At 40.6% G+C, this 25253-nt stretch overlaps 2 protein-coding genes across 2 annotated transcripts; one reads left to right on the forward strand and one right to left on the reverse strand.

Moving 5' to 3' along the window:
- Nucleotides 1-832: 832 nt before the first annotated feature.
- Nucleotides 833-6808, reverse strand: LOC103755132. The gene is made up of 4 exons (XM_029961750.1): nt 6649-6808; nt 4026-5891; nt 2954-3079; nt 833-960 (listed from the first exon to the last, which is right to left on the reverse strand). The coding sequence occupies exons 1-4, from the start codon at nt 6794-6796 to the stop codon at nt 833-835; spliced, it is 2268 nt and encodes a 755-aa protein (XP_029817610.1). The 5' UTR covers nt 6797-6808.
- Nucleotides 6809-10610: 3802 nt separating this feature from the next.
- KBTBD2 (kelch repeat and BTB domain containing 2) lies at nt 10611-23962 on the forward strand. The gene is made up of 4 exons (XM_029961820.1): nt 10611-10653; nt 17466-17995; nt 20625-20790; nt 21227-23962. The coding sequence occupies exons 2-4, from the start codon at nt 17826-17828 to the stop codon at nt 22760-22762; spliced, it is 1872 nt and encodes a 623-aa protein (XP_029817680.1). The 5' UTR covers nt 10611-10653; nt 17466-17825; the 3' UTR covers nt 22763-23962.
- The last annotated feature ends 1291 nt before the right edge of the window (nt 23963-25253 follow it).

A 25253-nucleotide genomic window follows, 5' to 3' on the forward strand; every position in this document is an offset into this window, starting at 1 on the left:
CCTGGTTGCTTCTACTAAGAACTGATCAGCAATTAAAGAAACAATCTGGCTTCAGGACCGACACCAAATTTTCACTAATAAGACACTTCAATCTGTTTCCAACCTTGCAAATACAGGGAAGTGCAATCCTCTTTTTAATATGAGAAAGAGACTATTTTTTTACTCATGTTCCCAGATGGAATATTCAAGTTCACTTTACTATGCTAGCTTGTTCTTTTCCAGAAAGAAATCTGATCTTTTAGGTAGCTTCCTGTAGGTACAGACCCCTTTTCAATTTATAACCTTTTCAGACTCACACAAATACACAAAAGCATAATTATTACTTAATGTGATTTTTCCCCCATTATTTTTCCCCATTTTCCTCCAAAGTAGCAAGAAGTTCCTACTCCATAAAGTTCTTAAGTATTATCTATATGCATTTGTGTTGTATCAAAATACAATAATTTGGTTGAGACAGACCTGTAGCTTAAAGAAAAGGATATACTCCAAAGTGACATAGGACCCAGCACTTTAAAAGCATAGAGCAGTCTGAAGAGCAACTAGACTAAAACAGTAGGTTTTTGTGTGGATTTCCTCCCCCATCCTTACCTTAAGCAAAGACAAGGAACCTAACCTGGTCAAAGCTACACTGGTATTCATAGCAAGGTGACTAAGTGCACAAAGTTTAGCTTGCCTTTTTTTCCCCACCCCTTATCTTATCCACATACGTAGCATTTGCTGTTATTTCACAAGCTGTCCAACATCCTTGCAGTTCAAACAGAGAAAAATTAATCCCTGAGACAGTAATGAAAAAATACTGGTAACTGTTGTTTTTGTAGCTTGTCACTGTATACTAACCTTGGTGTATACTGTATTTAGGCATTTCCCACACCACTTCTTCCACCTCAAGTCTTGTGTCCCTGCGTTTTGAAGGTGGCTTGCCTATTCTTTTCTTCTTTGGTTTAACCGAAGGTGGGCATCCTAAATAGCAAGATACAACTGGTGTTATTTCTTCAAGACAAATTTAACCTTGTCTTTCAACAACTGGCCTGTGATGTTCCTCTTTCTCCCTCCCTTCTATGTGCCTATTAGCTGATAAAATTGACTCTACACATGTCAAGCCAGTCTTGTATGTCTACAATATTGAATCATTGTCTAACCATAATTCTGGATGCATTGTATATTGGGTCATAATTTGGATAGGTGTTAGTATGGCAAAAAAGTACCCAATGAGAGTTGGATAATTGTGCTCTAGCTCACTGTCTGTCTAAGTGTTCAAGGCTAGTTGATAGCTCTCCAAGTGATCCAACTCATTCACTGTCTTTAGAAAACTTAATCCTTCAGACCTGTAAAGTTATGCACCACAGGTACACGCTTCAAGAAGTCAAATTTAGCATATGATATTACTGCTAAAGCAATATATCTATATCTCTAGCCAACCCCCCTTACTTGCAGGAGCTTAAATTTAAGATTAATTTGAAAAAACAATCCAATACTCTTCAGGCAGCATCCCCACGGTCTCCCTTAGCAGCCTTCCTAATTAAAAAAAGGCAACATTTTAAAAAGGATGTGATTTTACTATCACTTCTGAGGTATCCGTTGGCATGAACAGCATTCAGAAAACACTGATTCCTGCTTCCTAACACTGTGATAGCTTCTTCAAACTACACAGGCTGGAAAAGGAGGAGGAGAAAGCAAGGAATAACACATAGACCAAACATCCTCAGTATGGTGGACCATCTGTGACTTCAAAGAGATAGAAGAAACATGCTGAAAGTTAAAAGTAACAAAATTATTTTAGAACTATTATCATACTTTTATGAATTGTTGTAGAGGAGCTAAGAACAGTGCTGCTAAAGTAAAATGTTTTCAACTTTTGTAGAGCACTCTAGAATAAAAAGGACCCCTACAACACTGAAGTCTGTGGATAGAAAGCCTCCAATGCAAAATGCAAATAATCCCAAACCCCAATATGCTTAAGCAAGAAAGCAATGCAGAGAGAGAGAGCTCTGAGGAATACACTCTAAAGAATAGTCTACTAGGCTGTTGATACAGAAAATCTGATGCATATTATCAGTGAACTGAAGAGAAGCGAGTCAGTCTGTTCTGAAAACAGCTTTACACTCCATTATTTGATAGACTGATCCTGAGATACTTGAAGGCATGTGACCCAGGAGAGTAGCACTACAACAAATTCTATAGCTGTTCCAGGCCTTTTTAGCCACCAGCACACTTGTAGCAAGTGTGGGTAAAGCCCTTCCCAAATCTTTGTTCGCAAAGCCTAGCCATGATGATGATACCAAGAAACACTCTTAAAAAGCACCCAAAACAGATCTGAACTCCAAGTAAATATTAATTGTAAAGAAAAAACATTCTGCTTCAGGAGTTAATAAAAAGGTATTGAAACTATCTAACCTTTTACTTTGCTAGAATATTTGATTTCTTCATCTTTTCCTTGACGAGATCACAATGATTTGCACTCAGTCATCCTTTAGCAGCATCAGGGCAACTGTTGGCCTGTGCTAGTTTCCCTGATCATTTGCCTATGTAGCTACCACATCACTCCCCATATGTTTTACTCAAACATAAGATCAGAAGATTAGGAGCTACCACTGCATATGCACTCAAGAGAAGCATTATCTGGGTAAAGATTTAATATTAGAGTTTATGGCAGTAACAGCTTTACATAAATAAAGGCTTCACTTGGCCACGTCAAAGCATTTGATGCTTTGATTTCCCATAATGCCTTTAAAAAACCCAAAGTACCTATAATGCATTCTTATTCCCCTGTTAGGGTTTGACAAGGCTGTAAATATGCCCAGGATGTACTGACTGAAAGGCATTTCATCAATATCAGACAACAAGAATTAGTTTTATTATTTTCAAACCTCATCCAAATATCATATGCTTGCTATTTTGTACCATATCTTTTTGAATGTTCCTTAAGAACAAAAACACATTGAGGAAGTTGTACCTTGGTCTTTGCTCTTGGCTTGAGGTGAGAGACTACCATGTATTTGGCTACTGAATTTGGGTTTAGCACCACTTCTAATCCAATACTCTTCAGGCAGCATCCCCACGGTCTCCCTTAGCAGCCTTCCTAATTAAAAAAAGGAAAAAGTTGATTTAAGGTCAGTATTTAGTTTTGCTAATATACTGTTTGATCCACAAGCCAGAATGCAAACCTAGCTACTGAATCTAATTGTAGGAGTCTATTGAAATAGAAACAGTTTTCTGAAGGCCACACTTGACAAAAACAAGTCTACAGATTTTGTAGAAAGAAAAAGTTTAAGAACAGTAAGCCTGTTATTAAAAGTAAATATAATGATTGTCTTTCATAATATAAGACTATACTAAACAGCAGCCACCTACTAAGGTGCCCACATAACTGCTTATTCTCACCTTAGATGAATCTAATTTCTAACATCTACCTTTGAGTAAATAAGATATTCTTTTCCAGGTCAAATTTAATAGTTTCAGACTGCTTTTTCTGAAAATACAGCAAAACTTTTGTTTCTAAAAAAAAGCAACAGCTGCTATTAAAAAAAAAAAAGTAACTATTTGACTCCCCTTCTGCAGAGAAGTTATACAGGGTATATCCACTGGATTATAATGAACTTAATCCTGTTTAGTGCACCTAGCATGAGCCTGTGATAGGAGAGTCAGACTGTTTGTATAAACTTAAATGCAGAGCTTCCAAGATATTAAGCACCAGTAAACATGTAGTTCAAGTGACCTTAAGCTTTTCAAATTAATAAATTGCCACTAATGCCAGAAAGTGAAGTATATCAAATCTGAGTCAAAGGAGAGTTTCTGCACTGTTCTCTGATGGTTGTGAAGATGCAGAACCATTATGCAATAGGTTAAAAAATGCAGCAAACTCCTTCTGCTTGAAAAAAGTATTTTGCAGGACATCTGGCTCTAAGCCAAACCTAAAGCTACAACCTCCTCTAATCTTCCCACTGGTTCAAGCTACAATTTGCAACTGCAATTAGGTGTTTTGTGTATGCTATTAATCAGCACTTCATCCTCAGCAATTAGCTTACCTCCCAAGAATTTCCGTAGCATTCGCTGGTGCTCAAGTCCTTCTCTTCTTGTCATAGGCCTCTTTCTTCCATAATACCCATAGTCACTATATACAACTTCATCTTGTTCTTTCTCCTTTGGCTTGTAAACTACACCAATATTTTCAACAAGCCCACTCCTAGTTTTCATTTTCTCTTGAGCAGGCCAGCTAATTAATTGTGCTGGTACAGCATTTTTAGGTGGTTTCCAAAGCACTCTCCGGCCAACTTGGTAGAAGCTTCCTTTATTTGGTGTCAAAATGCCATATGGAAGGGTTTCTTGAAAGAAATACTCCATTTCATCCATGTCATCATCCTCATCCTCCTCATCCTCTCCATCTTCATCCTCCTCTTCACCCTTCACATAATATTCTTCTGAGTCCTCAACTTCTGACAAACTTTTAGCTGCTTTTTTGTTGAGAGAATTGATTTCTTTCCTAGTAGAAGATCTTGAAACAGCTCCCAGCTTTCTACCTTTACTGGAAGCCTCTTTAACCTTAGTGGCTGAAGAATTGTCATCTTGATCATTCAAGCTGTTCATCTGCTCCTTTTCTACCGCTTCATCTTCATTAAGGGACCCACCACTTTTAATTTTCTCTTTCTCCAAGCCATCTGTACTTTTCTGAGAAGTATACATGCTTTTCTGAAGCACATAGTCAGGGACAAAATAAGACACTGGGGCATTATCACTTGATGAGCCTTCTTCTCTAGAGGACGTGTCATCAGAAGAAGGACTGATTACACTTTGACACTTCCTTTGTGGCAAACAAATGTCATAGTTTGTAGCATCCTTCTCAATTGATTTGTCACACCAAATACTTTTACCTGTCTGGCTTTCATTGATTGCTCTGTGGCTTAAACTCAGCTTTTTCTGCTGAAAACTCAAGTCACTCATTACCTCCATATTAGATGGAAGCAGTCCTGCTTGTTGAATAGAGCCTGCAGATTTTTTAGTGCTAGATTTCTTAGCTATTACCACATCCTGTCTTACCACTGGTCTATCTATGCCAACAGATCTTGCCAGCTCTGTGATTTGTACTGCCATGGTTTCACCTGGGGGGGATTTTGCCTGTTGACTTGTATTTGCTAGCTTTTCTGCATCCAGCTGCACTTTGTTATTTTGGACATCTTTTTCTTGCACAGCTTCAGCACCCTGTTTTGTGGAGACAACAGCTTGTCTCTCATCTAAGGAAGCTCCTGGCACCATTTGCCTCCTTTCATGAGGGCCATATATCATGCCTTCACATGAGCTAACAGAAAATAAGTCACATGGCACTATGTTCTCTGGGACTGATTTACCACTTGCCACATCATACAAAGGGATAGTTTCTTTAAAGGACTTCCACAGTTGAATAGCTGGAGAGCCATTTCCATATTCTATCCTCACTTCTTCCTTCTCAAAGGCATAGCTTCCAGTAGGAAGATTTCTATACTGTGTAGAGCTGGCAGGGTCCTTGTTATGAAACTCTCTGTCTACCACAATGGAAGATCCAGATGAATCCTGTTTCTCTGAGGTACTCTCAGTCTCTGTACCTATACCAGAAGAAACACAGGCCATATTTCCTGCATCACAACCTTTCGTTTCTGTACGGATATCTTGATGCTTTTTTTGCTTGCTTTCAGGCTGTCTAGGATCAGTCTGTGTTTCTTTTGTCTCCGTTTTTTTCCCAGGGGTATTATAGTGTCTAAATCTTGTTGCATGATAAAACATAGGGGAAGGTAGGGCAGCATTAAAATAAGGCCTTCTGTTAACTCTTGCATGCATTGGATGCTGTGGAACAAAAAATCCAGGGTACTCATGGAGCGCAACAGAATAAAACGGCAAATATGGATTTCCACTTCGGAAGCCTAGACGTTGGTGATAAAAAGATAAATATATTTTCCTTCTGAAATAAGTCATCCTGATAAATATTTACTTGCATACACAGGGACAGCTACAAGATCAGACACATCATTAAATAAAGCACTCCACCTTTCAATGCTTGGAAACAAATCTGGTGCAAAAACTCAGAGAGAGTTTCTTGTTATGGAATAGCTTATCTGGACACCTACACTTTAACCAGAGCTTGATTTCATTCCTTGGAACATTCACCACTTAGTTTTCTGTACCTGGTTTTTTTTTGTTATTTCATGGAATATTGCTGTAGCATTATCTTTGAAAAAGACAGCTCCGGATAGAAGTTAACATAAGTATAGCGCTTACAAGATGTATTTAACAATACTTCTCTTATAATTATTTTTTAAATAATTTTTTAAGCTTACATATATCCATACCTATTGTGTATGCACATATGGAACTCATATATACACATGCATATTAATTGCTTGGCATGTTCTAGAGCTCTGTGTCTGCAGGATGACCATTACTTAATATTTTGCTTAGCTTCCATTCTCCAGGAACAGATGCTTTCTACCACAGAGGCTACATACTTAAGTAATACTTAATAAATCAGATTTTTGACAACTGAAGCATTACATTCATTTTCACTTAAGCTCCCAAGAATCCCATTAACATAGATACATATTTGTTTCCTCTGCTCTAGCAGTAACTTACTACAGTAACTTACTAAGCAAAGCTACCGCAGAGAGCTCTCATTTACCTTACCTGGAGCAGGTACATAATATGGACTGTATCCATGGCTGAGGTACCATGGATTTGGATAAGGCTGTTGTGCTGATGGCTGAGCATAAAAAAAGGGTCTTGAGTTGCTTGGGGAATATGATCCACTTTCTGAAGTTGAGGCAGTATTCATTTTTCTTTAAACACCGAAAGAGAGAAAGGATCATTATCAATCACTTAAAAACTGCACAACCTAATGATTTTATGCTGTCAGAATTTAGCAGACATTCCTCTCCCAGCCCAAAGAAATGAGATCCTTCCAAAAGAAAGCTACTGTCTTCCAAACAGAAAGTAGAAGACTGACGTTACTATCAAGGTCAAATATTTCAGTTGTCCTTTGCTAAGCTAGCTTTTATATGCAGTTTTCAATATTAGTCCTTCAAGCCAACCTTATAACGTGCTTTAAAGACACAGGACAGTCATAGAACTTTAGTAGTCTTAGATGCATGCATTTTTAATTGGCATCCCAGCCAATTAAAAGAAAAAGCCTCCAGTCAATCAGCCCTGAGCAAGAGGCCACCAAACAAAAAAAAAAAAAAAAAAAAAGCAACAGAAGGCTTCACACTATCAGACATTTAATGCTTCAGAAAGGAAACACTTCTTAATGCTAATACATATTGTTACACATCACAATAAGAATTCCATTAATTCAGGATTTGTACTTTATAGTTTATTTAAGAACAATGATAGCTGACATAGTAAACTAAATATTTCAGTGACACCACGCTTCCTATGCTTAAACCAAATGATAGGTAACAAAAACAACCCCACCAAAATCCTTATGTGTAAGTTTGCATTCAGAATCATAAAAAATTCACAAGATGGAACTTCCTCCCACACTTATTTCTTCAGTTAACTAACACACTAATCTCAGCCCATTCCTACCCATGCAAGTGATACAACCCTATCACACATAGGTTATAAAAAAGAATATAAGAAATCGGAGAACACAGAAGATCTGGTGACTGCACAGAACAATAATAATAAAAAAACAACACCAGCTCAAATCTGTGGAGAATTTAAGCACTTTAAAGTTATAGGAAAATTAATTCAAGACCTGTTACAAACTAGCACACCCTTCAGCCTAGAGTTTCAGAACACTTTTAGGAACACTGGAGCCCTCTTCAGTTTCCATGCAGGGTGGCCTGTCCAGCTCTTGAAAGCATCAAAAAGCCTACACACTCTCCCAGGCCAAAGCTCCCAGAATTATTTTGACCTTTCAGAGAGACAGTAATGTAGGGAAAGAAAATAACCCACAAAAACAATTCCCCCCCCTCCAAAAACTAAGCTATTCCTGCCCCCCTTAGAGCCCCTCAAAACTAAGGTTGCTGCTTCTCACAGCCCAGGAAGAAAGTAACCACGTTCTCTGCTTACCCTCTTTATGGCAGGCAGCTGCTACTTGTCCACTCCCCCTCCCACCTGAGGCTTATTTAGCAGTGACGCAGGGGACCTTTTTCAGTCAATGTGTGGGAGGAGAGTCAAAACATGAGGGTAGGAATAATGGTAAAGGCCTTCAGCTGGTGTACAGAAAGCTGGCAGTCTCATCTTGCAGATGTTTAAGCTGCATCTCTAAGTGAATCCGGTATTTCCCTTTTGTATGTTGGAACTTACATTAAAAAAAAGAAGGGAAGTATTACCCATCTTCTGATTAAATCTACTGTTAGAGACACTTCTTGTAGGAAAAAAAAATCAGACAATACAAGGCCAAGTTTATATTTGTTTCCAAGGTTTGCCAGTTGTTCAGTATGGAGTAAAGGGAGCAATGCTCTTCAATCCTAACATGGCTAAGTGGGCTGAGAAATGTAATGTGCTTTCCATATGAACAGGAGAAGCACTTATTGCAGTACAGTGTACTCCACCATGTATGACAGGAATTCACGAAATGTGAGGTTGCAATTTGACTCTGTGATGGGTCTTTACAGGAGATGAGAATCTCAGTTGCTACTCTGGAATTGCACATCTCCAAATACAGTGCTCAGGTACTGGGGCAGGTGGCAGGAGAAGAAAGCACAGTGCATGAGCTATGCAGGCAGGTGAGTGGCTAAGGAAAAACAAAGAGGTACGGATGCTTAGAGATTGTTTTCATTTCTGTGTTGGGAAATTCACAAAACCTCTGTTTTTTTTTCTTACTGTAATGTTCAGATTAAACGTGTTCTTTGCACCAAGACACAAAATATAAAATGCCTGGGAAGGATGACTGATTCAATCCTCGCAGACCTCCCCAGCCAAAGCTTGTCCTTTCCAGTGATGGCAGCGCTTGTACTTAGTGCAACCAGCCACTTGTAGTGACAGGACAAGGAGTAATGGGTACAAACTGAAAGAGAGAAAATTTAGGCTAGATGTTAGGAAGACATTCTCTGCTGTGAGGGTTGTAAGAAACTGGAACAGGCTGCCCAGGGAGGTTGCTGGATACCTTATCCCTGGCAGTGTTCAAGGCCAGGTTGGATGGGGCTTTGAGAAACCTGGTCTAGTAAAAGGTGCCCCTGCCCATGGCAGGGGGGTTGGAACTAGATGATTTTTAAGGTTCCTTTCAACCTTAACATTCAATGATTATATGACTCATGTCAGATGTTTTAAATCCCCAGCTCCTTCATCCATCATACTTTCACCTTTTTGAAGCGAAACTCCTAGCTTTTCTTTTGGTGAGTGGACCCAAAGAGAAATAAAGAAAATAAATGACACTCACTAGCTTTTAAAAAGTTGCATTTATCAGGATTTTTCTTTCCCTCAGACCTCCCATCAGCCTTCAGAGTCAGAATCAGAGTCACAGAATCAGAATATTCTGAGTGGAAAGGGACCCACAAGGATCATTGAGTCCAACTCTTAAGTGAAGGGCCCATATGAGAATAAAACCCACTCCTGCCTCCCATGCCCCTGTCACTTCCTCTTCTCCTGAGGCAAGCTCCATGCCCCACAAGCCTCAAGTGGCATTTGCTCAAGGGCCAGCAAACCTGTGCTTGGCCAAAGGACATTCCAGGACTCCAGGAGGGCCAAAGGACCAAAGGCAAGTCCCAGAGGGAAGAGGAGGCACTGGAATGTAAAGTGGACATGGCCAGGCTCAGCTTGCAGGTGGATCCCAGGGGGATGAAGCAATGCTGGGAGGCAGAGCGGGACATGGCTGGGCCAGGCTTTAACCCTGAAGCCTGCAGGCCTCCAGGCTGCAACAAGTCTGGGGCACAAGTCCTATGAGGAGAGGCTGAGGGAGCTGGGGTTGTTTAGCCTGGAAAAAGGAGGCTCGGGGTGACCTTATCACTCTTTACACTTCCTGAAAGGAGGTTGTAGCCTGGTGGGGGTTGGTCTCTTCTCCTAGGCAACCAGTGACAGAACAAGAGGACATAGCCTCAAGCTGTATCAGGGGAAGTTCAGGTTGGATATGAGGAGGAATTCTTCAGTTCAGAAAGGGTGATTAAACATTGGAATGAACTGGCCAGGGTGGTGGTTGCAGGGTCACCATCCCTGGAGGTGTTGAAGAAACGACGGGACGAGGCACACAATGCCACAGTCGAGTCGACATGGTGGTGCTCGGTCATAGGTGGTTTTTCCAACCTAATTGAGCCTGTGACTCTGTGAGTCGCTCCTCCCAGCAGAGGGCGCCGGGGGGTGGCCGCTCCACGTCCCGGGGAAGCGCCGGTGTCCCGGCGGCGCGGGCAGGGGGCGCTCGCGGGGGAGAGGAAACAGGAAACCGGGGCGGGCCTGGCGCGCGGGCCTCGGCGGCGGCGGCTCCCCGCTCCGGCGCATGCGCACACGGGGGCGGGGCGCGGCGTCCGTAACGGGCGGGCGGGGGGGGGGAGAGGAGGAGGAGGAGGAGGAGGAGGAGGGGAAGAGAAGAAGAAGAAGGGGGAGGCGGGGGAGCGGCAGCGCCTGCGCGCCCCGGGGCTGCCGCCGCCTCCGCAGCCCGGTAGAGACACCGGATCCGCCGCCGCATCCTCTCCTCCTCCGCCCGCTTCCCGCGGCCGGGACGCCGAGGCAGAAGAGGAACGGCGGTTGGAGGTTTGTCGGGGCGGGGAGGTGAGAGATGGCGGCAGTGGGCGGCGCTCCCGCTCGCGTCGCCGCGCCGGCGCCGCAGCCGCCGGGCCCTTCGCCGTCCCCGCGGGGAGTGGCCGCCCCGAGGGACCCCAGTGCCGTGGAGGTCCGCGGGGGGGGGGTCTGCGGGCTGCCGCTCTCTCCGCCCGGGCGGGCGCGGCTCCTGCCCGCTCTCCCTCCCTCCGCGACCTGCGGCGCTCCCGCCCGGCGGCGGCGGCCCCGGGCCCGCCGGGCACCGCCGAGGGACGGCGGGGCCGCCTTCGGGTAGGGCCGGCTCCCGGGAAAGGTCGGCGGGGCGGGAAGGGTGTCCCCTTCTTTCTGGGGGAGGCAGGAAAGGAATTACGGCGGCGGAGGGACGGGGCGGCGCACCTGGGCATCGGGGAGAGGGAAGAAATGTGTTTCCTCGCCTGTAGTCCCATGTCGGCGCGTCCCGCTGGCGGGAGGGGGCTGTGACCGCGGGGCTGTGATGGGAGGTGGGCAGCGGGGCTTCCAGGGCTCCCCTTGGGCTGAGCAGGTGGGAATGTCTGCAGCCTCGGTGTTTGTGCTGGAAGTGCCTGGAGGAACAGACACGATGAAGCCTTCGAGGAGAGCAGCAGTATAGTGGCACTGCCGTTTCCTGTAGCTGCCCTCGCGTTTCCCTACTGATGGATCTAGTTGTGTTCGTGTATACGCTGTTGGTACCTGCGGTGGCCGAGGGAGGGCTTCGGTGTTTATATGGGGATTCGAAGTGTCGAATAATTCTTAGTAAGCTTTTATAGACTGCATATATGCATAGTATAGCTTAGAAATTAGTCATCTGCATGCTTAGGATTTTTCCGGTATTTACCATTATTTCTGCTAGGATAGATACCTGCTGCTTTTGAAAGAACTTTAATTACGATTTAGAAATGGATTTGTGTTGTACTTAGCGAGTTCGTTTTTAGAGGTTTTATTGCAAAGTCACATCTTGGCTTTCTACATCATCTACATCTACTTTGTGATCATAGTGGGCCTGAAAGGCTGTGTGCTGTTGTGAGCTCACCTAGGGCTGTATCTACATGAATTTTGTTTGGATTTTGTATTTAAGAGGTTATTAAAATACACACTCAACTTAGTTCAATTTCTCAGAAATGTACCTGGAGAAGTGGGTAATTTTTAGTATTTAATATACCCAGATGCGTAAATTGTGTAGTCTCATGATTTGAGTATAGATGTCGCACCTCTTTCCTAATTATTTTTGCGTGTGGAGTAGAAGGGCCCATTATACTCAAAGATGTGTAAGTAGCATCTTGCAGGAACAGACCAAAGAGGAGGAAAAGATGCTGCTGCTGATTTAGTAATTTTTTGACTACATTTTAGACAGATGGCTGTTTGTGCTTGTTTTTTTTCCGAAAGCAGGCGTTTTTGTTTTGGTCATGTGATTATGAAACAGACCAGAATTGGTGCAAATCCTAAAATTTCTCTTTCTTTAGTGGCTGTTGCACTTTGAGAATTAATTTTATACGCGTGAATATGATATCCATTATAAGACTTAACCTTTCAGGAACTAACTTACAATTAATTAAGCTACATTAATTATTAATCTAATTTCTTAATGTAGAAATGCTTGAATTTGTAGTTGAACATCATGTAGTGAATATTTAAGGGACTAATGCATACTTGAAAACGAATTTAAGTTGTTAAATAAAACAGACTAGCTTCATTAATGTACTAGAGTTCAGAGAGAAAAAAACCCACCGTTCTGTACATCCATGATACGTGGCTGAATCTTACTGCAGACATCTATGGCCCACTTTTTTTTCCAAGGTTAATTTCCCAAAACACATCAAGTCTTTCCACAAAACAGAAACACCCTTGGGGATGGAAACTACCTGTGCTCACTGTAGAAGTCCAGTTGCCAGTTTAAGCTGTTGGTTTATCTGGTGCTAATTTTCTTTCTGAGCAGGTATTTCCTTTAATGTATAACTTCCTTTAGGTGCAGAAAAACAGGAAAGAAACTGGTAATGAGGAGTGCATTGTGACCAAACATGTTGTTAGCATGGAGTCTGACACTTCTAGTCTCTAGCTTCTGCATAGTTTCAGAAAACTCACCTACCTCAAAGTTGTAACCTCTCAAACATAGTATGTATGGAAAACAGTAGTAGTTTCCAGGTGAATAGTCATTTTCAACATAACATTGTAGGAATGAATCTGTCCTTGTCTTTTGTGAAATTTTACATTGTTGCTTTATTAGAATCTCCTTGATGTCCTCGGTTTTCTGGACTGCAGTGCTATCAAAGACACCTTTGATGGCTTTAGAAGAGAGGAAAACTTCCAAGTCTGGAACTGCTTCATCAATTACCTATTTCTTTCTCCCTGCCAAGGATGCAAATTTGATACATTACTCAAGAATCTAAAGCTTCCAACTTACTTTCTTTCTTTCTTTTCTTTCTTTCGTATCAATTTACAGAATTGATTCTAATCAGTTTTAATACTCACATTTCCCCTTGCTATTAGCTGGTATACTAATTTCGTAACTCGGAATATCCCGAGTAGGAGCCAAGTATTAAGGTGCCTGAGCTTGGTACTTGCATTGCTAGCTGGGAGGATTGCTATCTCCACACATGAATGCTTGTTCAGGTCTGAATTCTGACGTTTTATTATGTTAAAAATAGTGAGTGACTCAGTTCTTTAGACGTGTTTTTACTTGTGATTTTTATGAAGCTGCCCTTGGATGGAAATAGGAATTTGATTAAAAGTGCACAAGATAGTATTTAAGATTCTTTTTAAAATTAGTTAAAACTAGATTACATAAATTGAAGTCCAGGGAGATAAGTTTTGATTGTTGTGTTTCTAATTTTTCTTCCAAACATACGGGTTTATTGAAGTGTGAATTGCAGTTAGTGAAGTTAGAATTCAAGAGGTATTTAGATGACTGAAGATGCAGATGGGGACCTGTGACACTTTCATAGATCTTCTAAGTGTTTCCCAGCATTTTATGGGAAGTTAGGCATCTAATCTGGCAGACTACTTAATGGGATTTTCAGAAGGACTTACTTCTTTTCCCAGTATCAAAATATCTAAAAAAACTACAAAACAAAAGAGAAATTGCATGTTTATACATCTTTTGCCCTTCTTATAATTTGCAAATCAATAAATATTTTTTTAAATGAGTCCAGTAGAAGATTAGTGTATCTATATATCTTATATCTTTCCCTACCAATTAAATTGGAAATAGTCAATGTACTTATTCCATGTTATACATTGAACTATAGTGTTAACACTGCCATGTAAGTAGTGCAGTATATATCTCTGTTTATCAATCTTTGCCTGACCTCAGAAAATAAACAGATTCAAGGAAGGCAATTAATAGCCTATCCCATAACTCATTAACATTTGATGACTAATTTTTTGAATGGTCTCATTCAGATTCGAAGTACATGAACAAGTGTTAACAAGCCACCTCATTAAAATTACTTAAGCGAAAAGGAATAATTACTTAAAAAGAAACCCTCTTATCAACGTGTTACTTAATGTTGCTCTCCAGCTTGACAGGAAGTTACTTTGTATCACCCAGTGATAACTTGATTTCATTTGCAATCCAGCACCGCCGTGGCCTTCCAGCAGCTACCTGACCATCCAGTTTTAAAGAGCCGGCTTCCAAGAGGTTGCCCAGAACAAAATGGTCACTCCAGTGACATTGTTGAAGGGGAGAGTCTCATTGATAGAAACTTGTACCCAAGGATTATTTTTATTCTATGAGAATTTCAGTTCAGGATATTAAACTAACTTCCGCTGTAGATCTTTTCATCCATAAGTCAGGAATGTTCACTGCTGTGTGGCCACTAAAACTACAGCTGACTGTAGTGCATCTGTACACATCTTCTCTAGCCCATAGTTTTTTTGTTTAGCTGATATCCAAGTGCTTTATCTGCGATCCAAGCCAGGTACAGCGTGGTGAGAGAGATGTTGGGTTGGGAAAGAGCTGAGCCTCTTCTGTTTCTCTGTTGGAAGTTACTACACTGGCAGCTTTGGACAAGCTGCTTTTTATTGCAGTGCCTCAGTTTTTCATCCTCTGAAGTGATGAGAATATCTCCTTTAAAATCGTTTTGAACTCTTCACAGAGGTGTGAGAAAGGTAGGCAATCTTGGATGACTTTCCAGGCACTATATGATGTTCCTTCACTGCTTATCCTATTGTTTTGAACAGAGTCACTTCTCTTGAGCAAATGACAATATAAATGAGAGCAATTTTGGAACAGAAATTCAGAGATCCTTTTGTTTTCCTGAGGAGTATGGTTCCATTACAAGGGAATGGGATGCAACTCCAGACTTTATGACAAATGCCAAACTTTGTTCTTTGGCAAATGGTTATTGTCAGCAGCAAAACACAGGGTGGATGTGGAAAACAGGAACCATGTACCTAGCATGTTCCTACCATGCACACCTCCCTGGAGTACATGGTTTCCTGTAAACCAAGGATTCCAGCTTTGTAAATGTATGGTTCAAAGGTGAGTCACATCACAAAAACATTCTGCAACAAGACTCCTGTCATCTCCTCAATCTTTTCTGCTACTGAGGGTCGTACTCAAATGCACTGATTATTTATAGTAATTAATTTCACAGTTTCAACTCGTCTTCTGCTGAACAGGTCTGCTTTTCCAGTTATTGACTGTCAGCCGCACGCTGCCAAAAGCGCCTTTAATCTTAGTAGCAGGTGTATATCCATTTCTCCATGGCATCCTTGGCTGGTTCTAGTACCTAATGATTGCATTGGTGCATATTAGGTTCGTTCTTATTTCCTGTTCCTGAAGAAATACTTGTATTCTTTACAATTACACCAGTATAGGAAGTTATGATATCAGTGACTTCTTTTGCTAAAGCTTGGTATTACTGATAGTCTGCCCAAACAGATCTTAATCCACCAGCTTGTATTGTTCTTGAAACTTTACTCCTGAGCCAGGAAAAACAATGCTGCAGAGAGACCTGGGATACCAGTAGAGCCATGAGCTATTTATTTCGGTGGGCCTAGCACACTTAGGAAGTCGGTGTTTCTCTGTAGCCATTTAAAGTTCAGTGCAAAATCTGTCAGTGGATTAGGTTGCATGGTAAACTGTTATCAGATAACCAGGATAGTGCTGCAGGGACAGGATGTGTATGAATTTGGTGAAAAGAAGCTGTGACTTGAAGCAGAAGGTCATTGCTTTAAATGAGCAGTATCTTTGTATATCCTCAATATACTTGTGGTTCAGTGACTTCAGAGCTTATCTGAAACTTGAAGGACTGAAGTCAAGACTTGTTCTAGTATCTGTTATAGCAGACAGTAGTCTCTGCTTCTTCTTTCCCCAAATATTAACATCTTTCCTGTTTTTCATAATTAACTGCGTCCACCTGAACAAACAGTGAACGTTAGGTTTGACTATTTGGACTGTTTTCCAGTTAAACAACCAGAGAAAACTAAGAGTTTGCGATTCCTGATCGTGTATATTTCTTCAATGATGAAGGAAAAGATGGGTGACACTAAATTAGTACTAATTAAAGTGGCATTAATTAAGCATATCTGTTTCAAGTGAGTGAATCTTGAAAGACAGCTGGTTTTGAATTGTATTACAGGCAGTGTTGAAATACTAGATCTTTGATATGGCTGGCAGATACTTCTACAGCCTTCATCTTGTACTAAATCACGTATTTTTGTGTGGAATTTAAAGTATGTAATTTCAAGCAAGTTGTTTCTGCATTCTCTGTTCATCATGAACTATAATGATAGTGATGTCTTAGACACAAGACAAACATGTGCCTGGTTATTCCTCAGGTTTGGAATGCAGAAGAACAGTGCAAGATTAAATAAATCTGAAAGTATTTGATAGCTGTGGTACTCTGGTGCCTGTTATGATGGTAATTTCACTGTCACAACTATCTCATTCTTAATTATGTTTTTGTGTCCACATGGAAGATAAAATAAAACCTGACCCCATTTTTAAGAGGAGGAGAAATGTCCAAACAAGTAAATAGGCTTTGGTAGCCACTGTAGGTGTTTTGACTCCTGCTATTCCAGCATCCCTTTGCTTCTACTATTTTCTTATTTTTTTTGTTTCCATTGTCTGCAACAGTCAGGCCTACCTGGCTGTATGGGAATAATTCAGAAGTTAAAAAATGGGATGTGAAATATTAATAGGTGAAGCCCTTCTACAAGAGAAGATGAATCAAATAAGCATTGGGGATATAAGTTTTTAGGGTTTTTTTAATTCCTATTTGATTTTGCTTGTTCTCTAGTAGAATGTCAAAGGTGAAATAAACAGTTTGATGGTGATGATGAGACTTTAGTTGGAAAACTAAAGTTGCAGTTGAAGAAACTGCATTTATATTTTTAGTGGCCTGGTATTGATAAGCTTTAAGTAGAAAAAAAACAAAGAAGTGGGGAAAGTAGCTGTTTATCAAGAAAATGGGGGGAAAAAAGTGGCTGCCTTATCCGTGGTTGAATGAAATTCACAGGTGTAGTCAGTGGGAAATCTGGGTAAATCTTTGAAGAGGAATAAAGTCTTACTGAACCTTGTTTTAACTCTCCAGCCTTAGAAGCTGTGTTGACAAAATAAATTATTTTAATTTGTGAGTCTAGGTCATATGAGAATTAATGTACAAACTCTTCTGCTTTTCATTTCTTAGATACTTTTGTTGTTTAATTTTTTTCCTACAAGGATTTCAGTGCAAGTAATTAAGTACTAATTTAGAAATGTTTGTTAAACAATTAGTTTTAAGGGGGTAACTAAGAAAGGTTTTTGTTGAAGTGCTAATGGTAAATTAATTTTATTTTCCTGCTTTCAGTCACTCAAGTGCAGCCACTGATCACGAGATGTTACCGCGAAATCTACCTCAGACTTCACTTTTGCTCACTCAATTGCTGCGTCATAGATCTCAAGAGGAGCTCTGCAGACACTCTTGAAAGTCTCTGAACAGACTATGACATCAAGTTAAAGCATGATGACCTAACAGTAGTTCAAAGTCTCAAACATTGATTCAGCAGTTCAAGATTAAACTGCCCTTTTTTTATCAGTATCACTTCCGAAGGCTACAGATCTCCTGCCATTTCTTTCCTGGTTACTTCAGAATATTCAACTGACCTTTCTCTGGTGAAAAGATCTTGTCTTTTCTCTCTGGTCCTGGAAATATTAATGGAATACAGTCATGTCTACCCAGGACGAGAGGCAGATAAATACAGAGTATGCTGTATCCTTGCTGGAGCAGTTAAAGTTCTTTTATGAACAGCAGTTGCTAACTGACATAGTGTTGATTGTTGAGGGCACTGAATTTCCCTGCCATAAGATGGTTCTTGCAACGTGCAGCTCGTATTTCAGGTAAGTATTCAAACTAGGCTCTGTTAATTTTATAAAATTTGTGATAGCTGTTCTTGAGTGTAATATTAATTAGCAATGTGTTGCAGAAATTAAAGATCAGTGAAGTAGGTAAAAAGCCTGAATATCCTTACTTTCCAACACCAAAATAGTAAAATAAAATTTCTAGCGTCTTGTGACTTAACTCTAGATAAGTATTGTACTTTCTACAAGAAGTGTGGGGGGAAAAAAATCACACTTGTGATGGCTCATTTTCTTTAGGGAGTTAACTGTGTCTGAATAATTAGTAAATTTCTTTTTCTTCATGCTGAATCTTTATAGTATTTAATCTGTTTTTATTTCCCCAGGTAGGATAACAAGGGATTATTGAGACTTGCCTATGGGAATTCCATTATCGTGTTTAACTGTAGTTTCTTAGCAGAAGCAGCTGCTAAAAGTAGGGATTGCTGTGCAAGTTCATGGCTTCCTTTTCTGAATCATCTGCTTTTCTGTGCTCAGCAAAGATGCCAGAAACTCTTCCCTTGTTTGAGAGTCTTTTGGTTTTTTTGTTTCGTTTTGTTTCATGCCCCTCCCTAGATACTGTTGAAATTTTTAATTCAGGAGCTCTTGCTTCCCAGGTGTCCTGTTTCTTGTCTTTTGAAAAGCTTTTTAAATAAGATACACTGAGTGCTACCCCTTTTTGCAGATACATTCATAGTAAGACCTTGATGATGAGGCACCATGAATTTTCTGCAGTGATTAATCATTTTTTGTTGGCAACACATATAATTAATCTGCCTGTCTGGAAGGAATTCTGAAGCTTGAAACTAGTCTTGGTGACATCCACGCATGTTTTACCTTCCTGATGCATTGTGGAGGGATTATAACTTTCCTGTTTAATCACAGAAGGCTTTGCAAATTTGCTTTTCTTGAGATGGGCTCGCTGTACAGAACACATCTAAAATGTTTTCTCTATTTTGTCTCCTTTCTTGTCGAAAACTGTTCAAGGATTAATTTATTAATTTTTGTTGCTGCTGGTTTTTGTGTTTATTTTTTCATCTCGGATGAGTCTGGTCCAATTTTTAGCAACAAGTATTGTGTGATCACTAGATAATGATTATTACCATTGGCCTTGTGCAAATGACATAGTTCCAACAGTTTGTAAAATAACAGCCACTGGAAATGGAGCCAGATTTAATGTGGGTGGTTAATCATAAGGTTGGAAAGCTGTCATGAGTCCACACAGCGTGCTGCATCAGAATGTGCAGTCAAATCTCTTATTCATATGTGTTTGTTTATTATTTATGGAATGAGGTTTTGGCACCGGTTAAAAGAAGTATCAAACTTGTGGTTTTGTCATGTTCTGTTTTTCTTCTCTACTTTGGTTTACAAAAAGATGCTCAGCTTCCTAAATTTAGCTTTATTATGAAAAATTGATAGCCCTGAAGGAGGGGGAAGAAAAGCAAAGCACCTCTTGGTGTGATCCAGCCATTGTGTGTGATTGTACAGCCAGCCTACCTTCATCATTGTGCCTGAACGATGTGCAGCCCTGCTCCAGCACAGCCTGCTCAGCAGTGCACAAGCATCAGCTAGAGCCAGTCTCCAACAGCTCCCTCTTCCTTTCTGTGAGAAATGGGGATGGGATACTGTCTTTGTATTGGGTGCTTCCTGGAATGGCTGTGCATAGGGAGTGTATCTCCAGGTTCCATTCACCTCTACAGCCAGAGGCAAGACTAAAGAGTAGATTCTTTCTAACTTCTCTCATACCTGTTTTCCTAAAAAACACCCAAATAAAGAACCTTGAACTGAATTTTCAATACAGCCATAAACACCAAACTTGAATTAATATAAAGCTCTTAAAACTAATGTCCCCCGTTTTAAGAAAATTGACAGGTATGTGGTTTATAGTATGAGATTCCAGATAGTTCTTAACTGTGTTGCAATTACAATACCAGAGTGGGCAATAGGTGCATAAAACATTATGGAAACAATAACCATTTTTTAAAATTGCCTTTCTACTCTTTTTCAGGGAGGTGTAATGGAAATACTTATGTTTTTGTGGGTTTTTTTCCCCTAGACCAGATCTAATAGGTTTTTCTGTTATTGATTTTTGTCTGCAAACTTGAAGTTTACTGCATGTTATGATGAATGGTATATAAGAAATAATTCATAAGAGTGCTAGTCCTTGCTCCATTTCTCGTCCTCCCAGAGGAGCATCCTTATTGATATGACTTAGCTCAGTCCATTACATAAATCTGCTTCCTTTGTTTTAGAATCTAAAATCTAGCTGTAGTACATTACAACAGTATTTTCTGGAGAATGTTTCTTCCCTCTTATCACCTATCATAGAAAAAGGCTTAAATTGCATTATTAAAACTCCAAAATCATTAGTTCTCTGATGATTAACATAGAAGAGTTCTCTTGAATATAAAATATTTCTACAGAAGGCACTGATGGTACTTTTAGGATGTTCTGTACAAATGCTTTATCTTTAATATTAGATATTAGCCTGAGGTAAATACTAAACTCCTGTAAACAGGCAAGCAAAAAGACTGCTCATCTTTTGGAGTGTAATCACCAAAGACTTACAGGTGACTGTAAATTAAGATTACTCACTGTTGATCCTTGTCCTAATGTGTATGTTTCTCCTCAGAGCCATGTTCATGAGCGGGCTGAGTGAAAGTAAACAAACACACGTACACCTGAGGAATGTGGATGCAGCCACTTTACAGATTATCATAACTTACGCATACACGGGTAACTTGGCAATAAGCGACAGCACAGTCGAGCAGCTCTATGAAACTGCCTGCTTCTTACAGGTAGGAATGTTTTGAGTATGAAATATCAGCTTCTCATCTCCAAACTGTTTCACTCTTCGTCTTGTTAAATCATCTTTCCTGTTCAGTCATTTCAAAATACTTGTGTTCAGTTTGCTCAGTATAGAGAGCAGTTGCTCATCAAATACACTTTATGTGTCCATCCTTCCTTGCATTACAGTCCCTGTGGAAGGTGGAAGTAAACCAGTGCACTTCTAACTTTTAGAAAATTAGTTTCTCGGGCAGACATAGTCACGTGGTGTACTTCATCTGTATGAAGCAGTTGAGTGAGTCACCGCTGTATTTTTGTGTATATCGAGTATTCCAGGCCTAAATTCTGTTGTTCAACACCAGATGCAGGTAATTTCATGTGCTGCTGGTACATGAAGGCATACATTGTATGCAGTAATACTCCTTGTGTTTTTTCTTTGCCTTACAGGTAGATGATGTGTTACAGCGGTGTAGAGAATACTTAATCAAAAAAATTAATGCAGAAAATTGTGTGCGTCTGTTAAGTTTTGCTGATCTCTTCAGCTGTGAAGAGTTAAAACAGAGTGCTAAAAGAATGGTGGAGCACAAGTTCACAGCTGTGTACCACCAGGAGGCTTTCATGCAACTGTCACACGATCTACTGATAGATATTTTAAGCAGTGACAATTTAAATGTGGAAAAGGAGGAGACAGTTCGTGAAGCTGCTATGTTATGGCTGGAGTACAACACGGAATCACGATCGCAGTATTTGTCCTCTGTTCTTAGCCAAATCCGAATCGATGCACTTTCAGAAGTAACACAGAGAGCCTGGTTTCAAGGCTTACCACCTAATGATAAATCAGTGGTGGTGCAAGGACTGTACAAATCAATGCCCAAGTTTTTCAAGCCCAGACTTGGCATGACAAAAGAGGAGATGATGATATTCATTGAAGCTGCTGCTGAAAACCCTGGTAGTCTTTACTCCTCTGTCTGTTACAGCCCACAGGCAGAGAAAGTTTACAAACTCTGCAACCCTCCTGCTGACTTGCATAAGGTTGGGACACTTGTAACTCCTGATAATGACATTTATATAGCAGGCGGGCAAGTTCCTCTGAAAAACACAAAAACCAATCACAGTAAAAGCAGCAAACTGCAGGCTGCCTTCAGAACTGTGAATTGCTTTTACTGGTTTGATGCGCAGCAAAACACTTGGTTTCCAAAGACACCGATGCTGTTTGTTCGTATAAAGCCATCCCTGGTCTGCTGTGAAGGATACATCTATGCAATCGGAGGAGACAGCGTCGGCGGGGAGCTCAACAGGAGAACTGTGGAGAGATACGATACTGAGAAGGATGAGTGGACCATGGTGAGCCCGTTGCCCTGTGCGTGGCAGTGGAGCACAGCAGTGACAGTTCACAATTGCATTTACGTCATGGCACACAACTTGATGTACTGCTATTTCCCCAGGTCGGACGCGTGGGTGGAAATGGCCATGCGACAAACAAGTAGGTGTTTTGCTTCGGCTGCTGCTTTTGGTGATAAAATATTCTATATTGGAGGACTGCACATCGCCAGCAATTCCGGTATAAGGCTCCCAAGCAGTACTGTAGATGGGTCTTCCGTAACCGTGGAAATCTACGACGTGAATAAGAACGAGTGGAGGATGGCAGCCAACATCCCTGCCAAGCGCTACTCTGACCCCTGCGTTAGGGCCGTCGTCATCTCTAATTCCTTGTGTGTCTTTATACGAGAAACCCACATGAATGAGAGAGCCAAGTATGCCACCTATCAGTACGACCTGGAACTCGATCGCTGGTTTCTGAGGCAGCATATATCGGAACGGGTGCTGTGGGACTTGGGGAAGGACTTCCGGTGCACTGTAGGAAAGCTGTATCCATCTTGCCTTGAAGAGTCCCCATGGAAACCTCCAACATATCTCTTCTCGCCAGATGGAGCTGATGAATTTGAGCTGGATGGGGAGATGGTTACTTTACCACCTGTATAGCTCCCAAATTAGACTGCACAACTGATTCTATGCTCAGTTATAAAAGAGAAAAGAAATGGCTGTGAACAGCCATGAGAACATGTCTGAGAATGGGAATGTCAGACCTGTCTTTCATGAATTGTATTTTTATGCCCTACCTAATAACACTTGCCGCCATTCAGTACGAATAAATGAAATGAGCAGATATGCTTCCATAATCTGAAATACTATTATCTGATAATTGAGAAACATATATGTATATCATAAGCTTAAGCATCTGACTTGTCTAAAGAATGAATTCTAGTTGTATGAAGTCTCAGTTCAGGAAAATTAGCTTCAGAAAAAAAGTAGTTAATGTTTCTAGGATGATGTCTCAACTCTTTTGAAAATATCTTCCAGTTATATTTGAACTACTTCTGGATATTCTACTTAAGTGCTAGTTATATAACTGTCAGTGTGGCCTAATAAAAGGACTGTGCTGCACTCTACTTAATACTAATATCCATGTTGGTATAGTAATGCCATTAAAAGAAAAAGAAACAAATCCCATGGATCTACCTGTGGTAGGAAGGGTAGATCTTCCATTGTATGGTAACATGCAGGGCAAAATGACTGCAGGTTCAGTCAAGCTGTATGATGAGGTGCATGTGTTCTATTTTCACTAACTTATACCTGTCTATTTAGAATACAGGTCTTCCAAGCAGCTGGTAGATTACCAGGTGTGGACTTAAGTTGCTGGGCTTGCAATAGGAATTGCCAGCCCTCATAGTGCGGGTCTGTGTGGGGCTTTAATCAGTAAATGCCTCCACACTCTGTATTACAGTAACATTGGCTCATGTATATTACTTCCTGCTGCTGATGTATTTTTCCATTGTAAAACAAAGTTTTAGTGTGGATTAACCAGGTCTTTATTTTCTGTTAATTTAATAACAAGCATTACTGTAGTGTGATTGTGTATAGATATCCCTTAGCTGTCAGGTTTTTTACTTCGGGGGGGGGGAGCAAAATTCAGGAATATCCTGTGCTGTGTGTGCAGGAGAGCAGATGACTAGTGCTGCTCTGGCATTAATCCCAGGAACCACTAGCAGTAGCGGGGCGCCGCCAATCTAACATGAACACAGGTGCTTCATGACAAACCTTACTAGCATGTTCAGCTGCATCATGTTCTGGCACTGTATTTTGAATGACATTAATTTATTAAAAAAGATTGAATCCAACTGACTTTGAGTGTGCTTTTCGGTTGAAATAGATAGAGCTATGACACCTTCCCACCACATGTGCACTTGTAGCAAGTCGCTTACTGAAGGCAACTTGAAATCATTAAGCCTGGAGATGAGTCCATTAAGTTGCCTGTGCTTACTAGTCAGCAAAAGCTGGAAATTAGGTATTCAAGTCAAACTGAGGATTACACAGAACTTTAGTCCCCTGCTATCATATTTATAAATCAGCGCTCCTCCAATCACGGGACAAATTCTGCCCTACTGAAAGTACAGAACAGCAGGTAGTCAGGAGGTAAATGAGGAACCTTTTCAATAAATTCAGAAGATGGCAGACCTATTTTCAGTCTTGATTAATCAAATTTATTTACTCCTTTGTCCAGACTGCCACTGGCTTTTCCCAAATTCCATTTCTTATTCCATTAAATACAGTTGCAGCTTTCAACAAAGACAACACCTATATATTGCTGGGACTAGGCCTCAAGTGGCTTTACAAAGTTTTGTCTTGTACAGTTATTAACGGTTTTGACTAGAAAGGGGACTTTAGGTAAGAAACCTGCCTTATATAAAAGCCCTTCCCGGTGCTTTGGCATTTTGTGCCATGTGGGGATTTACAGGACCCAGAATAACAATGGCAAGCTACCAATTTTTTTTTTAAAGAAGGTGACATAACATGTTTGCATTTACCATTACATAAACTTTTTTAACGCCTACATTTTTTAGATAAGAGGGGTGAGGTGACTCAGGGGCTCCTGCCAATAGGTCTGTTTATATTGCTTTCATGTTGCAAGCCTGTGCAAGGGAGCATACATTAAAACAAAAACAGTGATACTCTTTTGTAATGCAATTGGGAGAATCACATACCTCAGGCAAAAACAAGAGCGGTATCCAAGTAACTCCAGCCTGGATGGAGTGCTCAGTTCTGGGGCTCGTTCTCCCTTCACTTAATTGTTATCAGGCCTCATTAGGCTTTAGGATAAGCCTTTGTTAAGTGTAGATGATCTATATAGCTAGTGAAGGAGCAGAGTGGGCTGGTTCTGTTACTGAGAACTTTCAACTTGAGTTTAAAATCTTATGTGTAGTTTCTTACCAAAGGGGAAAAAAAAAAGGCAAATTTGAATAGGAAATAAATAGCAAATAGGAAATACTAAATTCCAGTGGCTCTAAGTCACAACTGGCTAACAGAAGCTGGAAGAACTTGATTTTACCCATTTAGGAACATCTTTTGAAATACAGCCAGTCTATATGACTTCCTTCTAGTCTACAGTTTTTGTTATTTTTTTCTAGATATTATC

This window comes from Manacus vitellinus, unplaced genomic scaffold, assembly GCF_001715985.3.
Source record: "Manacus vitellinus isolate BGI_N305 unplaced genomic scaffold, ASM171598v3 scaffold_3_pilon, whole genome shotgun sequence".
NCBI lineage: Eukaryota > Metazoa > Chordata > Aves > Passeriformes > Pipridae > Manacus > Manacus vitellinus.